Source organism: Penicillium arizonense, assembly GCF_001773325.1.
Source record: "Penicillium arizonense strain CBS 141311 chromosome Unknown PENARI_contig009, whole genome shotgun sequence".
Taxonomy (NCBI): domain Eukaryota; kingdom Fungi; phylum Ascomycota; class Eurotiomycetes; order Eurotiales; family Aspergillaceae; genus Penicillium; species Penicillium arizonense.
The window spans coordinates 56,068-84,059 of NW_019173286.1; the positions used below are offsets into that span (position 1 = coordinate 56,068).

Below are 27,992 nucleotides of genomic sequence, written 5' to 3' on the forward strand. Positions count from 1 at the left end.
TTGTCACTTGGCGTTATGGCCTTCGCTGGTGCACTGTGTATATGCATATTTAGAGCGGCCTCATTTTTCCTTCATTTCTGTCCCTTCATTTCTTTTCTTTGCGTGTCATTCTGGAGGCGTTCTTTGATTTCCTGGCATTTGTATCTCCCCTCCATACTTTCTATGTATGCGATGACTTTCGGGTAGAGATGGCGGACAACTGGAGTGTGTACTTTAACATAGTCTCAATACAATTTTAACAATAAATCCCCATTGCAAATCAGTATTAACCAGAGAAACACCACATGGCAACCAGAGACTTGTACTCTGAGAGTCTGATGCCAAATGTAGAGACATGGGGGGTTATGGAGATCATATGTATGAGGAGTTGAGTCAGGTGACCGAATTGAAAAAGACGCTCGTCCCCCTGTCCACACCGTCTGATCTCTTCGCTCAGTCATATCCTCGACTTCTTTTCATCAAATCAACCGTCTTCACCGTGTCTTCTCTACTCATTCTACATCAGTACTCTTCCCGATCAGTCTCAATACCCTGATCGACCGTTTATCAAATCCCCAGAGACCCACAACGATCGGAATCATCGACTATCATGGCGAAGTACATGAGTAACCACAGTAGTAATTGCAATCAAATGCAGCGGTTTCTGGACCAAGAATCCCAGAGCACTGTCCTCGCCAGTTGCTACAGTGTTGAATCGTCGACCTCCAAGGTTCACGGCTTCCACTACTGCACTACGCTGGGCGCCGGTAAGGGCCTCCAACTTCTTTTTCAACGGGCCAATATCTAACCCTCGAATTTAGGAGTACAGTGGTATCCCTGAGGTCCCCTCAGGGTCTAAATCAGCTCTTTTAAGTCCTCCCCTCGATATCCCCGCTTCCAGCGCGGAAAGAACCTGGCCCGGCAATGGCTGGCCAGAGTTCAGAGGGGAGGCAACACATACCATCCCGGAAGAGTGTGAGAGACTCTTCTGTGACAAACTGTCTACGACATTCCTTGGTGAGGGGAGTTTCGTGCGACAGGAGTCGCTGGGGATGGATGTGTTCCAAAATATCCCAAATCAAATCGGACAAGGGCATGATCGAATCCAGCGATGGATTGAGGTTTGGGACTACTCTGGCGATGCGATATATCGAGGATTCGTGGCCGAGAACAACGGGGAGCGCACCCTTTTCGTCTTTTTCGAGGACCGTGCACTTGACCAAGGCCTCAAATCAGGGTATGTACCTTGAGAACTCTAGTTGTTCATGCTTCAGAAATGTGAGATCGTCCACTAACCTTCATCTCACAGACTAATCGCTCTTTTCGAGCTCGCCGATATGACTACATTTGGGTGCTCACAAATAGTCGCGTGTGTTGGTCGCTCCGAACGCACTGATGCAATGGAGCTCGTCCGAAGTCTAGGGTGGTGTGGATTCAGCCTTACGACCTTAGAACCGTGGATGTCAAGTGGTGACCAGGGAGTCCCCATCAGTGACAAGTGGCTCTTCTTGGTCGCTGAAGTCTAACCGTAGCATGGTTTCTGTAGTATGATATGATATGTTGAAGGCTAGTTCTTAGTTGTAATGCGAATGGACATTTTCCCCGCGTTTCCAGCCGGATAAGATAAGATAAGACATGAGCTCAGCTTCTCCCCCTTCCAAGGTTGACTCTTGACTCTTGACTCTTGACTACACTCCTCTCCCTCAATATGTCCAAGGAGCGCAAACTCCACTTTCCTAAATTCCTTCTCCCATCGACCGTATTTCCTACTCACGGGCTTCCTCCAGACTTCAAATCCCGCAAGCCCGAGAAGTACCTGGACGGACATGTTCCCTACCTACGCTGTGCAGGGTGCGCGTCACACCTTTGTTTTGCCTCCCAGATTATTAGCAAAGGGTTTACGGGTCGCCATGGCCGTGCATATCTCGTCTCAGCGGAGCCTGTAGCTACGGCCGTGTCGGTCAGCGCGTCATCTTCGCCTACAACTTCTCTCCCCAACACGATATTACAGCGCCCAGTTCCTCGCCAGCTAGTCACAGGTGCCCATACAGTCAGCGATGTGAGCTGCGCCTTCTGTGACAGTGTTTTGGGCTGGAAGTATGTTGCAGCCGAGGAAGAATCACAAAGATACAAGGTTGGCAAGTTTATTCTGGAAACCAAGAAAATCACAACCTCTGCCTGCTGGGAGTCTCCGCCCGGTCTTGATGCGTCCATGCGATCAGAGCACCAATCGGAAGGGCTCGAATCTGACCCCACAGACGCCGAGTTCGACAGCCAGGATGAGGATGAGTGTGAGGACTTGTTCGCTGGCATCTGGAGTCCTGGACTCGCTACACGTCGACGAAGTCGTAAGATCGAACGTCGACCTGCCATGTTCGGAATGTCATGAGGTGGAGAGAAGAAATCACCGAGAGCTTATGGTAGGATGTGGTCATTGCACAATGTGATATGATACCCTTGAATATTTGCATATCTTAATATAGCTTGGAAGGCCGCATTTGTTTCATTGAATATTCATTAACTCCTAGATAATTGAAGTAGTTGCTAGAATGTATAAAAGCACAGGAAATTTTGTGCCTAGAGATGCAATTCCAGAGGCAAATCAATTCAAGAAGAGGTATCATCGACGCGGGACCGTTTCGAGCCATTATCGGCCGCAGGCTCTTCAGCAGGCCTCTTTGTGGCAGAATCATGTTTTGCGGGCTTCCGCTTGACCAAGGCAGACAAATCTGTCGCTCCTTTGCTCGCCGCTTCAAGCTGCGCCTTCTGATCGGTTGCTGACTGGCCGACAATCTGGCCCAGGATACCTTTCAGCATAGCTTCATTGGCTTGATCGTTTTGTTCGACAGACACAGGCGGCCGAAGCAGATCAACAAGCTGCATTGTTCGTCAGTTGACACTTCAGGTAAGACGGTCAAGGGAGCGGCATAGTTACCCGTTGCTCCATATCAGCAATGATCTCTTTAACATTGGCGATCTTCCTCTTTGTCGCAGTTGCTTTGTCCTCATCCAAGTCTGTGTCGGCCCCAAGCTTCTTTTCTTCTTGGGCCATTCTGACCTTGCAACTTTGGATCGCAAGCTCCATCTGGGTGGCAGCCTCCTTTCTCATCTCTTTATCAACCTTGTTCTTCTCGTTTACGTTTACACCGCTTTCTTCCTCACCTCCTTGTTGAACAGACGCGAACTCCAGGGCGAGAGAGAGCTTGTAGTGGCACTCTGCGACTGAAGGATCTTCAAGTGAATATAGCGAATTCCTCAGTTCGAGAACAGTTCTCAGATCGGCAACTGCGTCACTAAATCTTTCGGCCTCCAAGGAGATTTCGGCCTGAAGATCGTGTGTATCGGCAAGTCGTTCCTTGATATGTTTGGTATCCGTAGAAATAGCTGTAGATTTGCCTTTGCCTTCGTCATTTTCCTCGGCAGCACTCAACTTTTTGAGGTACAGAACACGAGCCAGATCGAGAACTTCAAAGGCGTTGGCAAAATCGTCGTCATCCTCCTCGTCAGCTTGCTCGCCATCTTCCTCATCCTCCGAATCGGAGTCAACAAAGTTTTCGTCTCCGGTAAATTGGAAAAGCGGCTTGGATCCAGCGGGTTCTGACTCTTTGCTTGTGGCCTGGTTTGATGGCGAGCCCTGAGTTTTCGAATTGGTAATCGCATCTTTGACGATATGTTCACCAGTGGATTTAGACCCAGCAGAAGACGAAGCTTTTGTTGGAGGGTTGCTAGATACCGGCTGAGGCTCGCCAGCTACCTTGGATCCCAGCACATCACTTTTGCTCACTGCCACGTTGTACAGTGATTTTCCGTAGGCATAGAGCAAGTCGGCATTTTCTGGGGATAGTTCGCCGTTGAGTTCGGCCTGCAGCTCGGTAGCTTGAGAGTACAGCTCGGAAGCTGCGTTGTGATCTTTAGTCGCATCTTTCGCGGCGGCTCGTGCGATCAAGTCCTCGAGTTGGGCTCGCTGCTCTTGCGCAGAGAGCTCGGGCTGGTCTTGCATAGTAGGTTGGTGGGTATCAGTCATGGCGCAGAATGAAGAGACAACCGGGTATATGATAAAGGAAATAAAGAAATAAAGGAGAGAAAGGAAGAAAGGAGTCAAGTAAGAATTGTCCCCGGGAGAAAGAGAAGTAAACCGAGGAAGTGGGCAAAAAGAGAGAAGGGAGAGCTTTGCTCGGGCGCGGCGCGTTTGTCACGCGTCTCAATTTAATTGAATTCTGGCGACCTTCTTCCTCACACTTCCCCCCGTCTATGACTTCAAACCCTGCCAAACAATCTGAATGTTTCTTCCTGTCTAAAATATCAAGGTTCCTTTCTTCGCCACCCGTTTATTATAAGATCCCACTGCATTCTTTGTTAGTCTGCCAGTAAGATGGATGCATCTACGCCGCGACATCCTGATCGTTTCAAAATGGTTGACCCAATTCCTTCATCTTCACCTGCGTTTGGGACACCGGCACGTCCATTTCGAATGAACAAAGCAAATGCGCCGCCTACCAAAACATCAATCTTGCCAATCCTACTCCCGCCTTCGACTCTGCGCCCAGTGGCTTTTCGAACATTTACTCGCAAACACAATTTAACAATTTCATCTTCCGCACTTCAAACCTTGGCAGTATTTGTGGGAAAGAACTGCGGCTCAGGATGGCGCGAAGAGGGACTGGCGGAGCGCGTTCTGGACGAGGTTGCGAAGATATGGAAAAGAGCCGGAGGAGGCGTGATTGTCGAAGAGGGCAAAGGAGCCTCACTAAAAACTATACTCCAGACCCTAGAGGGCAGTATGAGTGGTGGCAGAGTCGTTGCTGGGAAATCTACGCATGACAATTCAAAGGCATCTACGCTTGGTATGGATGATGGGCGGATGGAGACCACTGGAGATAACTCCCAGGGAACAAATGACGAAGATGATTCGCAATTGTCACTCCATCCAAGACATTGGCTCAAAGTGATTGACGCCTTCGATCTTCCGCGCTTGACGTATAATGTGGACAAGAAGTATTTCGAAGCTATCAAGTCGAAACCGTCGTTGTTTCCATCGCCTTCTCACAAAACTGCGCTTTTCCGAGACAGATACAACCTTGTATATCAGCGACTGCTCCGAAATGAATCATTTCAAAGTTCCTTGGGTGTTGCCGGCGTCCCTTCACTACGACGCGCATCATCTAATATCGCCCAACGGCAATCCTACAAACTAACGCCAATTGCGAACTTGCTGGGCAGAAGTGGGACCTCGCATCTGATTCTAGGCCTGCTTTCCATTTCTCCAACAGGAGATTTATCACTAGTGGACCTGACTGGAAGCTTGGCACTGGATCTGAGCCATGCACGGATGATACCTGAAGATGGGGCTTGGTTTGCGCCTGGCATGATTGTACTTGTTGATGGCATCTACGAAGAGGAGGAGATGGTCAAAGGCGCGGCGTTGGGCGGAAACACGGGAATTGGAGGTGCGATTGGAGGCCGGTTTGTTGGTATATCAATCTGCGGGCCCCCGTGTGAGCGACGGGATATCTCGCTAGGAACAAGTAACCGCCACGATAGTGGACAACTGGGTTCCAGTGGCGGCTTCGGATGGGTCGATTTCCTCGGCCTAGGGAGTGAACGCGCACAAGGTGCACGTATGAGGAGAATCCAAGAAAAATGCCTACGGAGCGAACTGGAAGCCACGGAAACTACCACTCGCCTGAAAGTCGCAGTCATGAGCGAGGTTAATCTCGACAATATGAAGACTCTGGATGCTTTAAAGAAGGTCTTTAGTACCTACAATGACTTGTCTCTCTCTGAACGCCCACAAGCTTTCGTCTTGATTGGCAACTTTGTGCAAAGAGCTATCATTAGTGGAGGGGGCCGAGCCGGAAGCATCGAATACAAGGAGTATTTCGACTCACTGGCGCTGGTTTTATCCGACTTCCCAGCATTGCTACAGCACTCGACCTTTGTCTTTGTACCAGGTGATAACGACCCCTGGGCATCGGCATTCTCTGCTGGTGCGGCCTCAACGGTACCGCGCCAACCCATTCCAGACCTGTTTACCTCCCGAGTCCGACGTGCATTTGCAACAGCGAACTCGGAGCTGGACAAAGCACAAAATCTTGAGCCTAGGGGTGACGCAATCTGGACCTCCAACCCGGCCCGCCTCACGTGGTTCGGGCCAGTGCATGATATCGCCATTTTTCGTGATGACATCTCAGGAAGACTCAGACGCAGCGCGGTGAACACATCACTCGACAATGAAGAATCTGATGTTGCCATGGATGAGCCCTCAAACAGTGTTGCCGGCGATGCAGGCTTCATTACGCCAGAGAATCCTAACGACATGGACCAGCAAGACAGTGTGAAAACCACGACCGCTTCACCTGGGACGTCGGTGGCCCGCAGGCTCGTCAAGACAATCTTAGACCAGGGGACAGTTTCTCCGTTCCCACTACCACTGCGCCCCGTCTTATGGGACCATGCCTCCGCCCTGCAACTATATCCATTGCCAACAGCATTGGTATTGGCCGATCCCGAGGCTGCACCATTTTGCATGACCTACGAGGGCTGCCATGTCATGAATCCGGGACGATTGGTACCTGAAGGCGGTGTTTCGATGGCCCGGTGGGTCGAGTATGATGTGCTGCGGAATCGAGGGAAGGTTAGAGAAGAGCGTTATTAACCTATGTTTGAAGCCCTTGTTTTGCACGAACACAACCGATATTTAACGGAAGCAACAAATTAATTACACATGAACAGAGATGAATTTAGATGGCATGTCATATTGAAGTCTAGGAATACATCGTGAAGAGAACATCCAAGTTGCTCTTACGTTAAGATAAAATCGGAAAAAGACCCAACTGGTATCAAACTCCGAGGAGATAGGAGATATCATTGTGCCTAGTCAATGGTGATGATGTCGGTATCTCCCAGGCCACTGGCTTGGTTTGAAGCGGTCTTGTTTGGTAAAGCAGAGACCGGACCTTTGGTAAGTAGCGGTTCTGGTATCGCTGCCTTTCCTTCGGCTTCTTTGTCGAGCTCAAGATGGGGAGCACTGAGACACTGGTGCAACTCGACCAGGAGATTTCCGACTTTGTCAGGCATCCCTACCGCTCCATCCCCAAGTCCGTTCCAACCATCGCCTTTTGATTGATAAAGTTTTTCTCGTATCGCAGTTGCGATCTGACCACGACCAGACTGGTTGTCTTTGTTTGCATCCCTTAACATCCAGACCTGCTCATCCTGGTGCAATATTCTGTTGAGCCTGAACCGCGAGTTCAATCGAGGGTAATGAATATGATAATCGGTTGGCTTCCGCACAGTGATGTAGACTATAGACGAGTCCGTCTGATTTGATAGGTTCGTGATTTGATCAAATGACCGCAACAGGGGGAATGTGAAAGACATGAGGTGGAGAACGGATTTCACACCCGTCTCGGTAAAACGGTGGTTCAGAGCCACGGCGAGGGCCTCTTGAATTCGGCGGTGAGGACTGGAGCTTTCGAATTTAATACCCAATTGGAGGCGGAAGAGAGGCTGGGATTTCGAAATAGCTGCCATGTCGACGTAGTCGGACACAGTAGGCCCCGAGACTCCGATATCAAATGAGGCTGAGGATTTAGTCTCTGTGCCGTACGCAAAGGCAATCTGGGACAAGGACAAAGAGCGAGGTTCCATTCCATTCAGTATAAGGGACTGGAGGATGGATAGAACACACTCGAGCCGCTGCAAGCGTTCGAAAAGGCCAACGATAACAGAATTCCCAGCTGGCACAAGCAAACGAAGTGCGAATCCAGCACCCTTGTCTTCAGTAATTAGTGAAGGGTCTGTCTTTGAAATGAGAGGAACAAGGGATTTGATGCGATTTCTCAATGTGCCATGTGCTACCATGATTATGGAACGGCTCTTTCTGTCAATTCCATGGAATGCGAGCCGAACCATTTCTTTTAATTGTGACTGCCTGTTCACTCCTGAAGGGAGCGCAATTCGCAAAGCAGGAGGAAGCGTGGACGGATTGTAGCTGAAAAGAAGATCCGGTACCGTCAGATCGGAATCCATTTGCAGTTCTTTCAGCGGTGGCCAGAACCGCAAAGCAGGAAGCTCAGCCAAATAACATGCATTGGCATGGATGGCCAAGATTCCAGTTAGGCCATGAACCAGCTCTGCGCACGTTGTGTAGTCGAGTAGTCTCTGTGCAGAAACAAGACTTTCACTGATAACGTGGGCACAAGGAAGAGTGATGCCATTCTCACCAAGACTATAAGGCGGGGTTGCCCTTGTTGTCCCAGTTGGCCGAAGTTGGACAAGCCACCAGCGGTCACCATCCATGCTGCTGGTCGCTGCTGCAACCCATTGCCGGTTCCAAAGTTGATGAAAGAAGAAGGCGGATCGCATCACACCCGGAGGGAATAGCTTACGGGGATCAAGCCCGAGTACCCTCTGACTCACAGTCTCAAGGCCGAGTGCCTTGGTACCGGACTCAATTTCTTCCACCGCAGTAGCACATCGGAGTCGGGCGACACGGGTTAGTATCTCTTCGATGGATGATTTGTGGACTGTCCGATCAGTATCCAGGCGTTCGGGCACATTTGGTGTCACACAGAGAATGATGGACCCTGACATCGGTTCAATCGAGACCCGAACAGATCGTGAGGTTGTGAGCTGAACATCAAGGTGACAATCCCCAGGTTCTGTCGAGGATAGTAGAGCCTGCAGTGATAGCGTGTGTTTTGCGAAAAGTAAGTGCTTCTTCAGGGCAGTGAAGGCGGCGGAGAGAAGGTGCGAGGTATGTAATGCGACAACGCTTCTGAGAATACGCTCCATGGAGAGGTCATCCGTGTCAAACTTAACGGCATCACTGATGGTCAACTGGCCCTCTCGCATCCATCGGAAGCCGAGGTGTGATATGCCAGACATTAAATTGCTAGATTTGCTGCTGCGATGACCGCTGTTGACTCCTATCTCGAGCCAGCTCTTAGGCCCCGCTCTCTGGGGCCAGTATTGAACGACAAGTGTTCGGTGTAGCAATTCGATACGTAGGGCATCCGCCCAGAGTCCGCGCGCAAGATCCGCGGCTTGTCTGAAAAGAATGTTGATTTTGTTGGTGAGGACCAGGCCGTGCAAAAAGTTGAAGCATCCCATCAAACCGTCATTGCGGAGTGTTTCGTTAATCTTGGCATCAAGCTCATTGAGAATTCGTCCCTCTGGAATGGGCGATGATGGCGAGAAAAGGAAGCGAATGTCCACGAAAAAGAATTGTGATGTTGTTGAAACTTCTGCCACAGAAAGATCAAGTTCAAATTCACCAGGAACTGTAAACGTGACCCGGCCATCATGAACCCGATAATGCCGTAGTGCGTGCGGAACTGAGTCGTGCAATGCCAGTCGCACGCTGATAATTCGGTTGAGCTTGAGCAGCTTTTTAAGCGTTGCTCGTGCTGTCAAGGGTTTGAGAGGACTGTACCCAAGCTAGAAAGAGGTTAGTGGGTGAAAAATTGTAAAACGACTAGAAGACTCACATCTGGTAGAGATGCTACCTGGCCTTTTGATAGAACAAGTAAAGCCGTTTTTAGGTCCGGATTGGCAACTTGAGCCCGAACTAAATCTCGTTTCACTTCACCAACATACTGAAGAGCTGCATCGTATGATTGATGTCGCGTACGAATGAAACCTTGTATATCAATGAGTCTGCTCACATCGGCGGCCTGCCGACTCCACTGCGAGAGGACAAGGAGCTTAATAAACTCGGCCCTCTTAGCATGAGCAAAGTCCAAGAGTCGCAATTTTTTGTGAACATTTTCTGATGACTGATTACCGGGTGCCTTTCCATTAGTTGTACCCAAGGCAGCTTGTTGAGGTACTTGAATCGCCGCCAGTTCAGTTATCAGCTCTGAGAGTTCATTCCAGCATTGCTGCACTGAACGATTGACAAGTGTTCCAAACGGGAAAAACCCTTGGGTAATGTGAGTAAGTTCAAAGGGCGTCGTTGGCACCTTTCCCCCTGCCTTGCCTGCGAGCGTTGCTGAAGTTTGATTCAACGCATCAACAACGCTTGACGCACCATTGACGTGTGCTGATCCATTCATGGAGCTGGGCATCTGTGCAGCTTTATCAACGTTCCCCAAAGAGTTGGATTCGCCGTTTCTGGCCTCATCGAGGCCTGGCGGCCGGACAGATCCATCGATGTTGACATTGTCCATGATGACACCGGGCATTTCGGTAAATTTCTAGAAATACAGCCTGGCCGTTCGGTGACTCTCCGTGAAAGCTTCAAGCTTCCCCCTCCTTGGCCCTATGCACGGCACAGAACAAGTGACCTAACACAGGCACTGTTCTGGGCTCGAACTGGTCGGCGCCGGGGTAGGAAGGGAAGCAAAGATCAAAGTAAAAGACACAGGTAGGTCCCTCAGTCTATTGCCATGCGTATCACGGGCTGTGTAAACGGAAGGTCACGCTCATAATCGGGGGAGCTGGGCGCACGGCTTGAGGATCCAGGTGGGCCTCTCACGGTCGGTCGAGGCTCAGAGGGATATGGCAATAGGTCGCAATCGAAGCAGTAAGCCCCAGCAAATTTGGATTGATTCCGGTCTGGCGGCGGGAGATGACCAGGGACACAGTTTAGATCCCTGATATTTGCGTGACGATAAAGAAGCACCGGGTTGTCGCAATGCGAAGGAACCAAACAATGTAGGAAAAGAAGGATAGAAAGGGTGAATCGAAGTATCGAAGGGAAGGTCAAGGGAAAGTATATCAAAGAAAAAAGAAGAGCCCAGAGAGGACTGCGTCAAAAGGTCAACACTGATGATTTGATGAAAGCGCGATGCGCTCTGCATGCAACGACTTACCGCCTTTGGTTTTCTGCCTTGATGCCTGATATTGGAGAAGGTACAGGTACATTTATCTCACGCTTATTTTCCCTAGTGTTTAGGTACCCAGTACTTTCCCCGGTATGTACCTAGTACAACCTAGAAGATCTGCCATCTCATGACCTCACCTCCTTTGACAACTTCCGGTTGAGACCTACTTACAATCCCGAATTGCCTTCTACTGAGCTTAATACCGAAAACGAACTGATCCCGCAATAGTCTATGTCTGAGTTTAGTCACGTCTGACCATGTGTCTGGACTGCCCCTACCAGCCATGAGTATACAAGAGAATGAGTCGAGGCATGTCCCTCAATATCCCGGTGATGATAGCCGGCCGACGAGCAAGAGGGAGCTTGCTGGCTGGTACTGCTATGGCTGGGCTGCAGAGGTGTTCGTCGTCTGTGCCATGGGTACGTGTGCTTATAACCTGTTGATCCTTTGGGGCCTCACATCTGATCCGAGACAGGTTCATTTCTTCCGATAACACTGGAGCAGATGGCCCGGGATCGGGGGGTCCTTCTGTCAGACAAGACAACACCGTGCAGTGCAACCTGGAGTCCCTCCCTGCCACCACCAGGCTCGGACGCCTCGGGATATCAACCCCAGGGGTCAGATGGCAGCCAATGCATCATTTATTTCCTCGGCGCTGAGATAAACACTGCAAGCTTCGCCTTGTATACCTTCTCACTAAGCGTCTTGGTTCAAGCAGTCCTGATTATCTCAATGTCAGGTGCCGCCGACCATGGAAGCTATCGCAAGACGCTCCTGATCATCTTTGCTTTCATTGGCTCAATTGCTACGATGTTATTTCTAGTTATTGTTCCCAAGCTTTACCTTCTGGGTGGGCTGCTTGCAATTATTTCCAATACTTGCTTTGGTGCGTCCTTTGTCCTCCTTAACTCATTTTTGCCTGTTCTGGTCCGACACCACCCGTCATTGTTGAAAGAAGAAGACGAGGCAACGACTTCTGGTGATGCTCAGGCACCACATAGAGAAACCACTCTATCTTCCTCGGCCGGAAACATCGACAGGGCACTTCCGGATGCTACCACGCCGCTACTACGACCCAACAGGGAAGCCGAGGAGACTACTACGACCACGACTTCCCTGGAGCTCAAACTTTCCACCAGAATCTCATCCAACGGCATTGGCATCGGATATATAGGTGCAGTTATTTTACAGATACTTTCCATATTGGTCGTGGTGGTTGTGCGCCCGCCAACTTTCTCGTTACGTCTTGTTTTGTTCCTAATTGGATTGTGGTGGTTCGTTTTCACCATACCGGTAGCAGTATGGCTGCGCCCTCGTCCAGGCCCACCATTACTGGGAGGCGACGGCAAACCGCTCCATTCCTGGATCGGATACATGGTCTACGCCTGGAAATCTATTGGAAAAACCGCAATGCGGGCCCGTCACCTGAAAGACATCGCGATTTTCCTTGTCGCTTGGTTCCTCCTCAGCGATGGGATTGCAACTGTCAGTGGCACTGCGGTATTGTTTGCAAAAACTCAATTGGATATGAAGCCGGCTGCCCTGGGACTGATCAACGTGATCGTTATGCTTGCAGGGGTTTTTGGTGCGTTTTCTTGGAGCTATGTCTCAACATTCTTCAACCTCCGGGCCTCACAAACGATCATCGCATGTATCATCCTGTTTGAGCTCATTCCGCTGTATGGCCTTCTAGGTTTCATCCCAGCCGTGAAACGCTCAGGGCTTGGTCTCCATCAGCCCTGGGAAATGTACCCACTCGGAGCAGTTTATGGCCTTGTTATGGGTGGGCTCTCATCCTACTGTCGAAGCTTTTTTGGTGAGCTCATACCCTCGGGCTACGAAGCAGCCTTCTATGCGCTTTATGCCATCACCGACAAAGGATCCAGCATTTTTGGTCCAGCCATTGTCGGCGCCATCACCGATCGTTACGGTGAGATCCGACCAGCGTTTGCATTCCTAGCAGTCCTCATTATTGTACCACTGCCGCTCATGCTTTTGGTGGATGTTGACCGCGGCAAACGAGATGCCAAGGCATTGGGGGCTGAACTAGATGGCATACCAAAATCATCTGGATATGGGTCTATATCTTCTGGCGTTCCAGTCGAAGATGATGGGATTGAGTAGAACTAGACGGATATAAGATGTATATATGCGACGGATAGGGAAATTACTTCTTTTGCTTTTTCCCCAGCTATTGCAGTATCCTGCAGAAGCAATTTAGGAATTATAGGTCTTAGCGGGAATGCTGCATGAACATTATTAATCACATCGCCAAGTCCGTCGAGGCCACTTGTCAACATCTCAGGTGTAACCCTATATAGAAAAGGATTGAGGGGATACTGGATGTCGACAGGGAGGTTCATGGGAGTTCATGGTATAGGTGTCCTGTACCCGGTGTTGCCCCATAATTTGGCGCTGGAGTGGAGGTACCAGGTACCTAGCAGGAACACTAGGACCGCCCTTGTCACCCTGCATAGCCCAGTCACAGAGCTCCACTCTCAGCCTTAGTGAACAAACTGTCCTTTCATTCCCGCCCCTTCGTTGATAAATACAATATATCTTCCCACTTCTTTCTTTGTCTCTTCATCCTCCCTGACGCAATATTGGTAAGCTTCATATTTACTTCCTTTCATCTCCAAGCTCTAAGATTTTCTTCAGCTTTGACCGAGCAATTGGGCTCTTGTTTTTTCCCTGTTTGATTTCCATACACGATGCGGTCTTTCGCCCCCCTGGTCCTGAGCCTCCTCGGAGCTACCGCGGCTGTCCACGCAGCCGATGCTGAGACTGCTGATGCTGCTGACGCCAACGCCAATGTCATCACGCTGACAACGGACACCTTTGATGAGTTCGTCAAGGAGCACCCGCTAGTGCTTGCGGAGTTCTACGCGCCCTGGTGCGGTCACTGCAAGGCTCTCGCCCCCAAGTACGAGGAGGCTGCAACTGAGCTGAAGTCCAAGGACATTCCCCTCGTCAAGGTGGACTGCACTGAGGAGGAGGAGCTGTGCCGGACCTACGAGGTTGATGGCTACCCTACACTCAAGGTGTTCCGTGGTGCCGACTCGCACAAGCCATACGCTGGCGCCCGTAAGACCGACGCGTAAGTGATGGTGGAGCCCTGGCAATTGATGAGAAGCTGACCACGTATTTCTGCGATAGCATTGTTTCATACATGACCAAGCAATCCATGCCTGCTGTCTCCAACGTGAACGAAGACAACCTGGAGGAATTCAAGGCTCTCGACAAGATCACGATTATCGGATACGTGGCCTCCGATGACAAGACCTCCAACAAGAGCTTCACCACATTCGCCGAGTCGCAGCGCGACAACTACCTCTTCGCCGCCTCCAACGACGCTGCCCTCGCCAAGGCCGAGGGAGTCAAGCAGCCCTCCATCGTCCTCTACAAGGACTTTGATGAGAAGAAGGCCGTGTACGATGGCAAGCTCGAGGATGAGGCCATTCTGGAATGGGTCAAGACTGCCAGCACTCCTCTTGTTGGCGAGCTCGGCCCCGAGACTTACTCTAAGTACATGGCGGTATGTCCACTCTCCACTGCGCAATTACTATTATAGAACATGAACTAACCTTTGACAATCATCAGGCCGGTATTCCTCTGGCTTACATCTTCGCCGAGACTGCCGAGGAACGTGAGCAGTTCGCCGACGAGTTCCGTCCCATTGCTGAGAAGCACCGTGGTGCCATCAACATTGTCACCCTCGATGCCAAGCTGTTTGGTGCCCACGCCGGCAATCTCAACCTTGAGCCCGAGAAGTTCCCCGCCTTCGCTATCCAGGAAACCGCCAAGAACGCCAAGTACCCTTACGACCAGACCAAGAAGCTCGAGGTCAAGGAGGTTGGCAAGTTCATCAAGAACGTCCTTGACGGAAAGGTCGAGCCTAGCATCAAGTCCGAGCCCATCCCCGAGACCCAGGAGGGATCTGTCACCGTCGTCGTTGGCCGCAACTACCAGGAAGTCGTCATCGACAACGAGAAGGACGTCCTTGTCGAGTTCTACGCTCCTTGGTGCGGACACTGCAAGGCGTAAGTTATCTGCATCGCTTTAGTTTGACATGTCTAACATATAATTTCCAGTCTTGCTCCCAAGTACGATGAGCTCGCCGCTCTGTACGCTGACGTTCCCGAGCTGAACGAGAAGGTCACCATCGCCAAGATTGATGCCACTGCCAACGATGTGCCTGACTCCATCACTGGCTTCCCCACCATCAAGATCTACCCCGCTGGTGCCAAGGACTCTCCCATTGAGTACGCTGGCTCCCGCACCGTTGAGGATCTCGTCTCCTTCATCAAGGAGAACGGCAAGTACCAGGTTGACGGTCTTGCCGAGGGCGCTAAGAAGCCCGAGCAGGGTGGAGATGTTACCTCGTCTGCCGCCAAGGCCGCTGAGACTGCTTCTGACGAGGAGGGCCACGATGAGCTGTAAACTTGAAGCTTGAAATTGTAACTCAACTGTTGTATTCTGTATCCGAATTTGATATCTGTTCGAAAGCTTTATGCGATAATAGTTGCTAGAATTAGCCGAGCCAAATTGTAAACGAGCCGAGGCTGATGAATATCAAACTTGACCAGTTCTGTCGATCAGCTCTTGGCATTTGAGCCTCAGTCGACGCGTTCCGCGCGACGCGTCGATCTCTTTAAGTTATCGCTCCCGCCTCACGTCTTGGCTTCTGGGGAACCTCCACCTTCGTCTCTTCATCTCTTCACCCTTGATTCTAGTAATTCGTCATGGTCACTCCTGGGCTCAAACGGAAATCAGAGCATATCTCTGCCCCAGACTTGAAGAAGCCCAAAGGTGGCAGCATCACTGCTTTCTTCGGAGCTCCAAAACCCAAACCTTCAAGCACACAATCGACTAATGGGTCCCCGGCTCCAGCTCCACGATCGAGCACTTTCAACAAAGGCAAATGGGTAGCCTCCTTAACGCCCGAACAAAAGGAGCTTCTGCAACTGGAGATCGATACCCTGGATGAAAGCTGGCTAGCTCACTTGAAGGATGAGGTGGTGACCACAGAGTTTCTTAACTTGAAGCGATTCCTCAAGAAGGAGAAGGACACCAATGTTAAGGTCTTCCCGCCAGAAGAAGACATCTATTCCTGGTAATTGTGCCCGTTGTGGCAAGTGATTACCATATGCTGACCAGATTGCAGGTCCCGACACACACCTTTGCACACCGTTAAAGTGGTAATTGTTGGCCAGGATCCCTATCACAATCATAACCAAGCCCATGGCTTGTGCTTCTCCGTCCGAGCCCCTGTCCGAGCCCCACCGTCGCTGGTTAATATCTACAAGGGAATCAAGGTTGACTATCCTGACTTCGAGGCGCCAGCTGATAAAGGTGGGCTTCTCACGCCTTGGGCCGAGCGTGGCATTTTGATGCTCAACACATGCCTCACTGTTCGTGCCCACCAGGCCAACAGCCATTCCAACAAGGGATGGGAGAAGTTCACACAAAAAGTTATCGATCTCGTTGCTCGCGTTCGAACCAATGGGGTAGTGTTCCTTGCTTGGGGCAGACCTGCTGGAATGCGAGTCGCCAAGATCAACAGAGAGAAGCATTGCATCTTACAATCGGTGCATCCGAGCCCGCTGAGTGCGCACCATGGCTTTGTAGGTAGATCCATTCTCGAGACTTGGGACCTGTTTGCTGATCATGATGTGTAGTTCGAAAATGGACATTTCAAGAAGTGCAATAATTGGCTTGCAACGCGGTATGGTGCGGACGAAATCATTGACTGGAGCTTAGTACCGACCAAAAAGGTCGCCTCGGCTCCAACTTGTACTTCTGACAAGGAGAATTCCACTACTCTGATTAACAAAACCGCAGCCGAGCCTCAGTCTAGCAAGGTTGCGGAGGTCAAGGCCAAGCCAGCCAACGTTGATGAATTTGACGACGACGATGCTATAGAAGCCTTGATTGCAGCTGAATCAGAGGGTCCTTCTTCAGATCCGGTTTAACTCTTTTTTGTCATATTCTGTTGGATTATTTCCAAATAAGGCTTTTCGCGTCTCCAGTGAGGAGTATGTGGAGTTGGAAGGCTGCATAGTAATAGGCTACAATCTCAAATTCCGTACTGCTTTTACGAATAATAGTTGAAGTGTGATCTAGCTCTCTGTCTTATATTGATTCAATTTCTGTGAGTATACTCCGTATACTCCGTAGATGTAGATGTAGTGGAAGTAGAGCAGGCAGGCTTGGCAGCTCCTTATCGATAAACTTATATCGCAACCTCCGCATTCAACTTCTTTCTCTCTCCACAGCTGTGTGATCCTGGCCTCATGGAACTCACCTGGCTTCCAGATATTCCCCAGTCGCGGAGCCGTACTCGAGCTTTGCGCGCCTGTCCCCAATGCCAGCGATCAAAGGTGCGTGCACAACTGTGACTAGCAAATCTTGTAGCTAACGAAACAGAAACGATGTCGACACCTAAACCCGGAGGGAGAGCCCTTTAATAATAATGCTTCGAGTCGCCGAAAAATCTCTAAACCTAATGATATTACCACCCGAACGACTCGCCGAGATGGCTCGAATCGCTACCTACCTTATTCGACCGCAAGCATAGACCGACCGCGGGCAGCATCGGATGGCCCAAACTTGTCGGCTCCTACTACCGAGCGATTCGTGGGGGACCTCAATCCAGAAGCTGTCATTCGTGAGAGGCTGGATGAGACTGGAAATCCTCTGCGGGACCGTATCGGGCTTTGGATCAGCTCGCCCGCTGCACAAAAGTCCAAGGCCCAGAAATCAAAAGGAACAATCACTGGTGAAGACTCCACGTCTATTTCATCAACATTGAAAGGTAGCCAAGCCGCTGCAGCGTCGCTCCGTGAACGATTTGCTGCGGGCCTACAGGCATGCGAACGTCTGCCTTTGGCGACTAAAGAACCGTTGGCTGCTATCTATTTCTCCAAGGTCAATCATATCATACCGATATTAGACCATGATTCATTCCTCCGATCACAGGCCGGTGGATCTACTTCTGTATTTCTCGAGAAAGCCATCTGCCTCACTGCAGCCAAAACTCATGGCGCGAGTTCTTACTTGCGTCTTGTGCCAAATGGCCCGGTGCTTTCATCGCGTCAATTCTGTTCCGAAATCTACAAGGAGCTTGTTGTTGCCATGGATGCAGGGCTAGAGCTGGATCGATTGACCCGAATTCAGGTGCTCGCATTGATGTCTTTTCACTGTGAAGGATATGAAGGCGCCGAGGCAGCGTCTCTACACCTCTGCCAAGCCATTCATCAAGCCCAGACCGTAGGACTGCATCTCGGCCGGCCAAACCAGACATCTACCAATTCCTTGACCAAACTTTTCTGGTGTCTTTGGACGTTGGATAAGATGCATGCAAGTATCGGTGGCCGGCCAGTTCTCCTGGCAGACCGCGATATTGGCGTCGTGAAACCCGACGTCAATGCTCAGAGATCTCGAGGAGCTTTCGAGGTCTGGCTGGCTGTGTCAGACCTGCTAGCAACTGTGATATCATACTACCGGCCTTCCGCAGATCCTTCCAGTGGGTGGGAAGAGGGGTTCCCTGCCTTTGAAGACATCGTTGGAGAGGATGCCCAGGAAGACCTGGATTATGCTACACTAGGTAAACATGAAATAGCATCCATGTCATCAAGGTCCACAGCTAATCCCAGACAGGTTTCTTGGAACTCTACTACCACTCCGTCGCTATCCTCTCATGTCGACACAAACTAGCCGAAAACATAGACGGCACCAGACTCTCAACGGTCCGGCAGGGCCTATCAGCCGTGCGCATCCACTCCATCGTCGCATCAGAGTGCGATGACCTCCCACCCCTCCCAATCGTGCCATATTCAATCACCCTATCAATGGGTGTCTCCTACCGCCAACTCCGCTCAAGCCGACTAATCACACACCTCGACCGGGCCAAAGCCAGTCTAGAAGCTTGTTGCTCTCTACTAGAAACTCTTAGCCCGTACTGGTATTCAGCGGAAGCAATGGGCCGGCTTGGACATAAAGCCTTACACCAAATCGAGGGCAAGCCACAGACTTCTTCCCGAGACACCATGCACCAACAGCAACAGATAGAGTCTGTGCCCAAACAGGTCACTGCTGGCACATCAGTGGCAGAGGGATTAGACACAATGAACTTTGCGCCCAGCGGCAATGAGCACGACCAAGCCAGGGCACTACGCAATACCAACTACAATGTATCGGCCGATCCCTCAACCCCGGAAACAGCAATTGATGCACTCCAGCCCCCACTAGGCGAACTAGATGCAACGTCTATGCAAGACGGGTTCGCCGGTATCGACATGCTATTCGGAGAATTCTTGGATCTTTCTCTGCCTACCAATTTCTGGGATCCTATCTTTATGGAGGAGCAAGGACAGACGGGAGATCCGCAATCATAATCTTCATCATTATAAATATGTACTGTATATAAAAAAGAAAAAGAAACTGTACATGATTCATCATGAATTTTGGTCATGAATTTTGGTGCCAGGCGATTCCTTCGCCTTCGCAATTTCCCGCAGGTCCTGATCGAGAAACAAAACCAGTCATCGTATCGTTGTAGGTTCTTCAGATGATTCGATTTATTCTGAAGCTCCTGTAGCCTCAAGCTTCGACATGGTATTCTCAGCCAGATGGGCGAAATCGACTGCTTTAGGCTCAGTATCAAAGCCCGGAATGGCGACATTATCCACGCTGAACCCGAATGTCTTCTCCTCCGGTTCATTTTGCTGCGCATCATCAGCCGCGAAGAAGTCGGTGTTGCTCGCCTCGTCAAAGTTGATCAAAGCATCAAAGTCATTCTGAGTGACCTCGGCATCATTGGCCAGATCCATCAATTCAGTAAGACTCATTTCCGACGGCATGGTGAAAGCATCTTTAGGGTTGAGATTTGGGTTGAGGTTGTTCGTGCTGCCATTCTCGCTTTCATCCGAGTGGGGTGGTGTTGAGGCGAACAGGTCGCCGGTAGACCGTCCGCCCGCGGAAGTTCCGGTGTGGTTGGGATAGGTAAGATCGGGAATCTTCTGGGCGAGTGAGTCTGGAGGTGGTGTGAGGGTGTTGAGGCGGGAGGGAGGTGAGACGAAGGGATCCGCGGTGGGGTTGGACTTGTGGGGACGGGTGCGGGAGGACTGAACGTCTTGGGGGGAGACGGTGAGCTGGATGCCTGCTTTGCGGATGGCGGCTTCGAGGAAAGAGGTGGCGAAGTCGGCGGAGGCGTAGATCTCGCGCAGGCGCTGAAGGATGCGCATGCACTGGTAGAAGCGTTGGAGGCTAGTCATGCGGATGCTGGGGTCGCTGGACTTGATGTCGAGGAGGTGGATGATGACTGCGGGGAGGAGGACGGTGACTCCGGTCGTGGGGTAGTACCGGGTCAGGTCCAGACAGTGCAGGTCCTGGGCGATGGCGGTGATCTCCACGGCGGCGCAGCGGACCTTGTTGCGGGACATATCTTGGAGTTCGGCATCTGTGGAAGGGTAAGGGAGGGCTGGGAGGACTTGTGGGCGGTGCAGAGCGCTCGATGTGGTGAGGTAGACCATCTTGAGCAGGGCGCGGTGTGAGTGCAGTACTTCATCAACCTCGGACAGCTTTGAGCTGTTGGATGCAGTGTACTGAGTTTCAATGGGGAGATTGGCCAGCCAGTCCTCCAGTTCCTGGTCACAGCGTCGAACCTCAAAAGTCTCTGCAGTGGACTTCTTCGGGACGAGCATCATGGTAGTCTCCATGGTACCGCCGAACTTGTGGCTCAAGACCGAGTACTGAGCAGATAGCACATGGCTGACGCAGAGACACAGCTTGGCCTTTTCGATGAACATCAACGCAAGCTCGCGCTGGTGGGCGACATTCTGGAGAATCTCCGAGTTGCCGACCATCGCCACGACCTCGGGAGAGAAAGGATGAAATTCAAAGTCGTCAAGGGTGAGCATGGGCACGTCACAGTCATCATCCTTGACACGCATCGGTCGGCGCATACCCAACGCAATCAATCGATCACGAGTATAGGTACTCCACCAAATGCGTTTCCACATCTGCTGGCGGCGCACATCCATGCGAGAGTTCCCGGGGTCCCGGTGCAGACCAATGGTATGGGCCAAAGACAGACTGACACCCATCCAATGCCAGGTGTCCTTCTGGTCATCAGGGGTCTCATACCAGTAAGTCATAAGCAAAAGCGACTGAACGAGCGAGATGCGGTCCACCTCGTAGTCAAAGTCATACAGGAGCCGGGCACGCTGGAAGAAGACCTTCCGGGCGACCTTGCGGGTCTGGTAGCCCGCAGCCTGCAGATGCTTCATATCAATGAACGCCACACCGGCGAACATGACTGCCTGGAAGAGCAGCAGACTGATGCGGTGGATGCCATCGTTATGGACGATGGTCTGCAGGAACTCTTCCAGATCGAGCAAAGGCATATACGTATGCACATAGTGGATGTAACTCTTCAGCAGCTCATTGCGGAGGGTCGCGTCGGGTATGGTGAGGGCGCCTTTAATGGCCAGGTAGTCGATATCATCTTTTTGGAGTCGTCCAGGGAGCCCTCGAATGTAGTCTGGGAGGAATCCGGCTCGGGCGTTGCCAAAGTTGGGATCTAAAAGATGTTGTATTTGGGTAGTGACATTGGCTAACGGCATCGAAGCGGGAACCGCTGGGTTGGAGGCCATGCGGCGTTGATGCCGGCCATCGGAACCGATGCGCTGGGCCTGTGTTTGATCTGGAGAATCGATTAGCCGGGGATTTCCCCAAGTCGAACTGCCAATACGAACAGAGCAGATGCGGCATATGTTGGCCTTGGTCCAAATCCACGGAAGCCTGCGAGGGCGACGTAGGGACCATATCAGCCAACCCTGATAGATCACTGAGGCGGCCATGGAAAGGATTCTCCTCCGATGCCTCGCCTGGAGATTCAGAATGGTGGTTGTCTGTCTCCACACGAGATTTTCTAGACACCTGTCAGCTTCTGAGTTGAAGTTGTCTCCATATTCACATACCTTCTCCGTTTACTCTCCGTCACCACACACTCGACCTGATCTAGGCGGCAATTGGTGCACGGAGAGCCATTTTCTACCACGTCACAGCGCACCTTGCGGGCACGGCAACAGCAGCAGGCCTTGGAGGCACGTCTCTTCACAGGACGATTATTTCCTGCAAGGCCGGAGGCCTTGCGTTTTCCAGATTCGGTGTCGGTCATTGTCGCAATGGCAGTTGAGTGAATTGGGGACACATCCGAATTATATACTAGCACGTGAGAACCCAAGGACGAATATCAGAAGAAATGAAAGAAAAGACAAGAGAAGAGTGGAGAGGGTAAGGAAGAGTGGAGAGTGGAGAGTGTGGAATTCTATCTATAAAATCCTCAGGCGCGCAGGCCCGGGGGGAAATGAACCTTTATGTAAAAGAAGTCACGATGCCCCCAGGTCCGAGACCAGCCAAGGTTTGGGACGATCAAAGGTTACGGGGAAATAAATTACACAGCTGATTCGGGTTCCCCACAAGTCCACGCCTCCACTCTCTCTCTCTAACTGCGTCACTTTACTCATTTTGCCCCCCGAAACTGGCTTAGTCCGGTGCCGTATACCGTCCCTCGGCCCGGTCACGTTGCAGTTCTTCTGTTGGGTCTTTTAGTGTCTCATGTCTTTTCTTTTCCTTTTTTGCTTTTTCTTTTCTGCCTGTTAATTACACGTGCGCAGGATCGTCTCCATGTGAAAATGATGTCGACTATCCTGAAGAGTCGCGTATATTCTCTCATTTTTAGTTAGGGTTAAGTCGGCTATATGCTAAAGTATAAACACAAATGAAACCCTGTATTATTTTATTTGATTCTATTCTATTATTTCTACAGGGTTTAATCTTTTAATGATTTATTCCCTTTTTCTTTCCTGAGTGGACCGTGGGATTTCCGAAATACGCCGAAATAAAAATTCGTGACGATCCTGGGAATATAGCGGGTCAGTGAATCAGGGGATTCGCAAGCCTTGGACTCTTCACGTCCACAGTCCACAGTTCTTATTTTTCCGTTATTTAGTTATTTAGTCCGTTAGCTCTAATTACAGAGTACATATATCTACCTGTAGATATAAGTCAATGACGATCATAAATCAAATTGAGGGATATAATAGTCTCCGTATAGGCTCCATTTGGGTGCAGCCATTAATAATACGAAGTCGAGGCCTTCAGTATCCGCCCTCTAGGCTTGCTTCGACTGGTTTTGCAATATGAGGACCCAGTAAGAAGACGTGTAAATCTCTAACGGGATCCTCTCCACAGCCCCGGAATTCCGGAGTTCACCAATATCCCCTGAGTCCAGATTATATCCCGCACTCCACGGCCTGCCGACTTCACGTGCTTAACGTCCGATATTCGGATGAATCATAAGTTCAGTTCAGGTGATTGAAGTCACATGTATTTACTGAAAAGTCATAGGCTGAAAATGGAAGAATTCTTCTAGATTACGGAGTTGTGGGACTCCAATCATGACCGTGGCAAAGGTAAGTAAGTGTATGGTATTCTCATTACATCCCCCGGCCTTTTCCGCCCCAGAATTCTCAGCGAATCACCAGAGTCTGGGGTAGACGGCATTCTCCCTTTGAACTTACATTGCCGAGCCTACTTCCGAATCGGATTCAACAGACTTCGGAAACCCGGAAGACGCTTTAGGCATACTTGCACTAGACCTGAACACCTAGAAACCGGATTCTGCATATGCAAACAGAGACTGTCAATGATGTACATATTTACCCTCACTCCACTCGCACTTACATTAGCAACCCACCGGATATAAGGGACTCAAAGCCACCGATCGAGGCGCTGTAAATCACGTCTTACTTTCCCCGGCATGTTTCACCCCACGTTTTCCAAGATCGGGGTGAATGCCGAGACCCGGGGGGACAACGGAATGGTCGCAGTATCCCCACCACGATCAAAGCTGCCATCTTGTCAGCTTATCAGGATGAAATGAGTGGCGGTTGCACCTCTTTGGGGGGGGTCATGGCGCTAAATGAGGGGCAGAGGGGCAGAGCAACAGATATCTTTCGAGTCTAAGCTGCGCGAATAAATGCGATAAACTTGCAAAAACGTTTCAACCTTTGTACATGTAGGCGCGTGACCCGGAGCATCAGGCCTAATTGGGAAGTCTTGGCATGGAACTCGGCACCGGTTGCTTATCCCCCATTGACAGTTCATAGTGAACTATCTATTGTACCTTATAGTCACTTATAACTTATAACTAGAGGCTATTGTATACTGCGCATGACACTCCCCACATATCTATACAGAGTCAAAGTGACAGAAATTCGTGGTCGTGTGTGGTTCTGAACCATGCCGGTGCGGATGTGCTTAACCAGCATAGGGCTTTAGGTAGGAAGTCTAGAAATGCACGGTGGTCAGGTACGGATTTCAAATCCGTTGAATAGAGTTGAATCGTTACATCATTCCATTCATTGTACAATTATACAACTCATAATCTCTGACCAGAACAGACCAAATCATAGACGTAAACATAAACCTCATAAACTAATTTCCAGACCTAATCAAATTTGCAGGAGGGGAATCAAGACCGGGAATAATCCAAGAAACAGAAAACAAGATCAACAACTCGAATAAGTTCTAATCGAGTCTAAGCACCACCACGACCCATCCTCTCAATGGAACCCATGATTCCACGCCCCGGAGTCGGCATCGCAATGCCAGACTTGCCACCACTGTTGCCGCGAGAATGACCACCGGGGGCACCAAATCTCGGAGTTCTCTTCTCTGCAGTAGCAGGGGGACGAATGCTGCCAGACACAGAGCGACTGACACTGCGATTGAACTCATCCGGGGTGACCTCGCGAGATGGTTGACGTTGGTCTTCCAACTGATCGTGATGCACAGAAGAAGAAATAGAGGCCTCGCGGCTTCGAGGCTGAGACGGAGCGGGCTGAGCCTGTTGCATGGCCAACCACTCGTCAACGGCAGCGACGAGCTCGCCCTTCTCGGCACGTTCAGTCTTCAGGTCCGAGCGGATACGCTCAGTATCCTCCTTGAGAGCAGCCATTTCCTGCTGCAGACCCTTGATCTGGGCCTCCATGACACGCTTTTCGGCCTCGTGCTCGTCGTTCTCACGGGAAAATTGGCTAGTGTTAGCTGCAGCCATGGACTCGGACTGTGCATTGTCACGTTCGACCCGGAGATGCTCATTCTCCTCGCGGGAAGCAGTAAGCTTCTTCTCTACCTCACGCAGGCGTTTCTCCCAGCGACTCTCGTAGCTCTTTTTCAGGGCTGCAACTTTGGTCTCGTGTTTGCCCTTGTAAAGCGTATGCAGTTCTCGAGCAACCTTTTCAACGGCATCCTGGACTTCCCGAGCGGTATCTACAGCAGAGTTCGAGGATTGTTGAGAAGCACTAGTTTTCGCAGAGCTAGAAAGGGAAGAAGCGCGTACAGCAGACAGTTGGCTTTCGAGCTCAACGATCTTGCGCTCTAACCTCTCCTTGCTCTTTTCAGCCTCTTCGGCCTTCTTAGTTAGACGTTCCCGCTCACGCTCGCCTTCCATCAACTCAGATTGGACCGACCGCAGCACACTTTCCATCCCCTTGGCTTGACGGCCCCACTCAGCTTGCTCCATCTCGAGCGCTTCTTTGTTCGCGGCTTCATTGCGGATCTCTTCCAGAGCCTCGCCGACACGTCGCTCCGCGTCTGTCACTGCTGTCTTCAGGCTAGCGACCTCAGCCTCTTTGCCACTGAGTGTGGCTTTGAGCGAGGAAATCTCAGACATGAAACCAGATTTTAGTGACTCCAATTCACGTGGAGTGACCGTGGGAATGGATCGAGGGGTAGGCGCGGGCGGGATATCAAAGTCCAACAGAGACGACATCTTCCCGGGAGATCGAATAGACTGTCGGGCAGACCGCAAAGGTGAGCGCCGTGAGGGAGAGAAGCGAGCATTCTGCATGGATTGGCGAGGATGGAAGTTCATCTGGTCGGTAAAATCAAGCAAATTGGCAGAGTCAACTGGATTTTGCATGTCCCGAGACACTTTACGCCTGGGTGTGGGGGAATCCACCGGCGAGTTTCCATCGAAGAAGGCGCTAGCTCTGTATGCTCGACGTGCTGTACTCGGGGTGGTTGGTCCGTTACGTCGGTACTCATCCATACCATGAGCTGGATTGGGTGCGGCGCTGCCTCGCATCGACTTCATTGGCGACCCGGAGCGGAGCTTTGCAAAGGTTGTCATGTCTGGCACGGCAGAAAAGGTGCTCAAGCAGGTGTCGTCCATTGAGTCATCCACTATGGAGTGCTCGTTTGTATCGTGACCGACATTTTCTTTGTCGCCATCTCCGTGGAGGACTGTGCTCATGCCTTCATTCTGTTTGTCTTCCATCATGCTGTTTCCAATGGCTGACCTGTCATGAATAGCATCACCAGCGGACAACATGCTGTGGTTGTGGATGACACTAGATTCCTCTTCGGCGTCGATGTGAATCTCCGGCGCATCTGATACATCTGCCCGGCTGGTCATACCCTTCTTGCAGCGCTCATTCATCTGTAAATTATCTTCCTGATCCTGGGGTGTTTGGTCGTACGATCTTTTGCGAGGTGTTGCTGTACTCGAGCTTACAAGGGATGCGCGAGAGATTTGGAGCGGCTTCTGAATCTCAAGGGTGTTCTCCTTGGAGCCTGTTCGGAAATGTGAGCGAGGGCCCGCAGGCGAAGAATGCTTCGAGACTGCGGGTGACTCTCGTGGGCCATGTAACTTTGGAGACTCGGTAACTTCTTGGGTTAACTCCGGGCGAAGGGATGGACTTGGTGCCACTGCAGGTGAGGAGTGCTTAAGGACTACTGGTGGCTCTTGTCGGGTCTCGTGTAGTTTCGGCGAATCGACTGTCTCCCGTCTTTCCTGAGAGCGGAGTGGAGACTTCGATGCTCTAGCGGGCGAAAGATGCTTAGGAACTGCCGGGGGCACCTCTTGTATCTCGCGTGGACTATGCGAATCAACAATTTCCTCCTCTTCGGAGTGGAGTGGTGAACTTGGCACAACAGCAGGTGAGGAATGTGGGGGAGCAGCAGGCGGTTCCTGCTGCATCTCATCTTCCTGAATAACAGGGGTTTCATCTCTTGCGATAGGGCGCAAAGGAGAGCTGTCAACCTCGGCCAATGGCTGAGTCAACCGCGGTGGCTCAAGAGTGGGTGATGAATTCTGCATTTCGCGCAGACGGTCAAAGTCAACTGTCTCGTCCCGCGCATCAGGGCGGAACGGAGAGCTCGTCGGGGCTTCCATGGTCAGCCGTTTGCCTAATCCTGGCGACATTGGCTCCACCTCCCGCAACTTTTGGAAATCCGCTGTCTCTTCCCTGGCATGAGGGCGGAACGGAGAGCTTGCGGGGCTTTCTTCCCCCATTGGCTCGAGATGCTCAAGACGTGGTCGTGATAGAGGCGACTCCTGCTGTGTTTGTCGCAGCCTTTGAAAATCCACTGTCTCATCTCTGGCGTCGGGTCGGAATGGTGAACTCATCGGGTCCTCTAGGGCTAGCCGTTTGTCCAACCCAGGTGACATTGGATGCGCCTCACGCAGCCCTTGAAAGTCCACGGTGTAGTCTGTTGCGGTAGGTCGAAAGGGAGAGCTTGCAGGGCTCTCCTCCTCTAACGGAGCGAGTTGTGGGCGTTCTAGTGGCGACGTCTGTCGCATTTGACGCATCTTCTGGAAATCCACTGTGTCTTCGCGCGCATCAGGCTGAAACGGTGAGCTGGCAGTATTCTGATAGGACTCGACATCATTGAATTCGTCATTCTCTTGTTCATTTGCCATTTCGGGTTCGTTAGGGTAGTAGTTCTCGTTTTCGTCGTAAGCGTTCGGACTCGGCTCCGCGTAGTGTGACCATTCTCTCTTTAGGGGACTTGATGGAATTGCAGAGCCGGCAGGGGCATCAACGGTCTTGTGAAGGAAAGGCGAGGAGCCCATTGGAGACTGCGCGCGCGCGTTCTGATAGGAGGATGAGAGGGGTGCAAGAGGATTCGACATTGTGGAAACAATGTGGACAGGGTAGGTAAATTGAACGTGTGGTAAGAAAGTCGTCTCTGGCCACTGTATAAGCACAGCTCCCAGTCAGATTGAGTTGAAGAGTCAAGGTTGAGCGGCAAGATTTGTGTATATCGGAGTTGCCGTGTTGACGTTGCTGCGTAAACAAAGCTAGTCCTAGTCGGGAAGTGCCCAACCAC

The 27,992-nt window shown here is 51.1% G+C and overlaps 11 protein-coding genes across 11 annotated transcripts; 7 read left to right on the top strand and 4 right to left on the bottom strand.

Moving 5' to 3' along the window:
• Positions 1-589: 589 nt before the first annotated feature.
• PENARI_c009G06182 (ornithine decarboxylase antizyme) lies at positions 590-1,505 on the top strand (the record flags this gene model as incomplete). The annotated part of the gene is made up of 4 exons (XM_022631885.1): positions 590-597; positions 662-746; positions 801-1,216; positions 1,289-1,505. 4 exons carry the CDS (start codon positions 590-592, stop codon positions 1,503-1,505), a joined length of 726 nt encoding a protein of 241 aa, XP_022488076.1.
• Positions 1,506-1,687: 182 nt separating this feature from the next.
• PENARI_c009G12044 (yippee/mis18 family protein) lies at positions 1,688-2,368 on the top strand (the record flags this gene model as incomplete). The annotated part of the gene is made up of 1 exon (XM_022632068.1): positions 1,688-2,368. One exon carries the CDS (start codon positions 1,688-1,690, stop codon positions 2,366-2,368), a length of 681 nt encoding a protein of 226 aa, XP_022488196.1.
• A 218-nt stretch (positions 2,369-2,586) lies between these two features.
• On the bottom strand, positions 2,587-4,003 carry PENARI_c009G10933 (SHNi-TPR domain-containing protein; the record flags this gene model as incomplete). The annotated part of the gene is made up of 2 exons (XM_022632037.1): positions 2,587-2,856; positions 2,915-4,003. 2 exons carry the CDS (start codon positions 4,001-4,003, stop codon positions 2,587-2,589), a joined length of 1,359 nt encoding a protein of 452 aa, XP_022488080.1.
• A 387-nt stretch (positions 4,004-4,390) lies between these two features.
• PENARI_c009G00453 (DNA polymerase epsilon noncatalytic subunit) lies at positions 4,391-6,634 on the top strand (the record flags this gene model as incomplete). Its single annotated transcript, XM_022631712.1, has 1 exon — positions 4,391-6,634. One exon carries the CDS (start codon positions 4,391-4,393, stop codon positions 6,632-6,634), a length of 2,244 nt encoding a protein of 747 aa, XP_022488262.1.
• A 218-nt stretch (positions 6,635-6,852) lies between these two features.
• Positions 6,853-10,166, bottom strand: PENARI_c009G08643 (mediator of RNA polymerase II transcription subunit 14; the record flags this gene model as incomplete). Its single annotated transcript, XM_022631962.1, has 2 exons — positions 6,853-9,420; positions 9,471-10,166. 2 exons carry the CDS (start codon positions 10,164-10,166, stop codon positions 6,853-6,855), a joined length of 3,264 nt encoding a protein of 1,087 aa, XP_022488253.1.
• Positions 10,167-11,091: 925 nt separating this feature from the next.
• On the top strand, positions 11,092-12,932 carry atg22-1 (putative autophagy protein Atg22; the record flags this gene model as incomplete). Its single annotated transcript, XM_022631855.1, has 2 exons — positions 11,092-11,227; positions 11,284-12,932. The coding sequence occupies 2 exons, from the start codon at positions 11,092-11,094 to the stop codon at positions 12,930-12,932; spliced, it is 1,785 nt and encodes a 594-aa protein (XP_022488254.1).
• Positions 12,933-13,519: 587 nt separating this feature from the next.
• Positions 13,520-15,248, top strand: pdiA (protein disulfide isomerase PDI1; the record flags this gene model as incomplete). The annotated part of the gene is made up of 4 exons (XM_022631781.1): positions 13,520-13,905; positions 13,965-14,343; positions 14,409-14,848; positions 14,900-15,248. 4 exons carry the CDS (start codon positions 13,520-13,522, stop codon positions 15,246-15,248), a joined length of 1,554 nt encoding a protein of 517 aa, XP_022488090.1.
• Positions 15,249-15,550: 302 nt separating this feature from the next.
• On the top strand, positions 15,551-16,780 carry PENARI_c009G09365 (uracil-DNA glycosylase; the record flags this gene model as incomplete). The annotated part of the gene is made up of 3 exons (XM_022631986.1): positions 15,551-15,921; positions 15,973-16,432; positions 16,487-16,780. The coding sequence occupies 3 exons, from the start codon at positions 15,551-15,553 to the stop codon at positions 16,778-16,780; spliced, it is 1,125 nt and encodes a 374-aa protein (XP_022488064.1).
• Positions 16,781-17,101: 321 nt separating this feature from the next.
• On the top strand, positions 17,102-19,204 carry PENARI_c009G10403 (transcription factor domain-containing protein; the record flags this gene model as incomplete). Its single annotated transcript, XM_022632021.1, has 3 exons — positions 17,102-17,188; positions 17,235-18,414; positions 18,468-19,204. The coding sequence occupies 3 exons, from the start codon at positions 17,102-17,104 to the stop codon at positions 19,202-19,204; spliced, it is 2,004 nt and encodes a 667-aa protein (XP_022488082.1).
• A 183-nt stretch (positions 19,205-19,387) lies between these two features.
• On the bottom strand, positions 19,388-21,990 carry farB1 (putative C6 transcription factor (Ctf1B); the record flags this gene model as incomplete). Its single annotated transcript, XM_022631736.1, has 3 exons — positions 19,388-21,513; positions 21,566-21,741; positions 21,791-21,990. The coding sequence occupies 3 exons, from the start codon at positions 21,988-21,990 to the stop codon at positions 19,388-19,390; spliced, it is 2,502 nt and encodes an 833-aa protein (XP_022488386.1).
• Positions 21,991-24,414: 2,424 nt separating this feature from the next.
• PENARI_c009G11352 (uncharacterized protein) lies at positions 24,415-27,795 on the bottom strand (the record flags this gene model as incomplete). Its single annotated transcript, XM_022632048.1, has 1 exon — positions 24,415-27,795. The coding sequence occupies one exon, from the start codon at positions 27,793-27,795 to the stop codon at positions 24,415-24,417; it is 3,381 nt and encodes a 1,126-aa protein (XP_022488427.1).
• Positions 27,796-27,992: the final 197 nt, after the last annotated feature.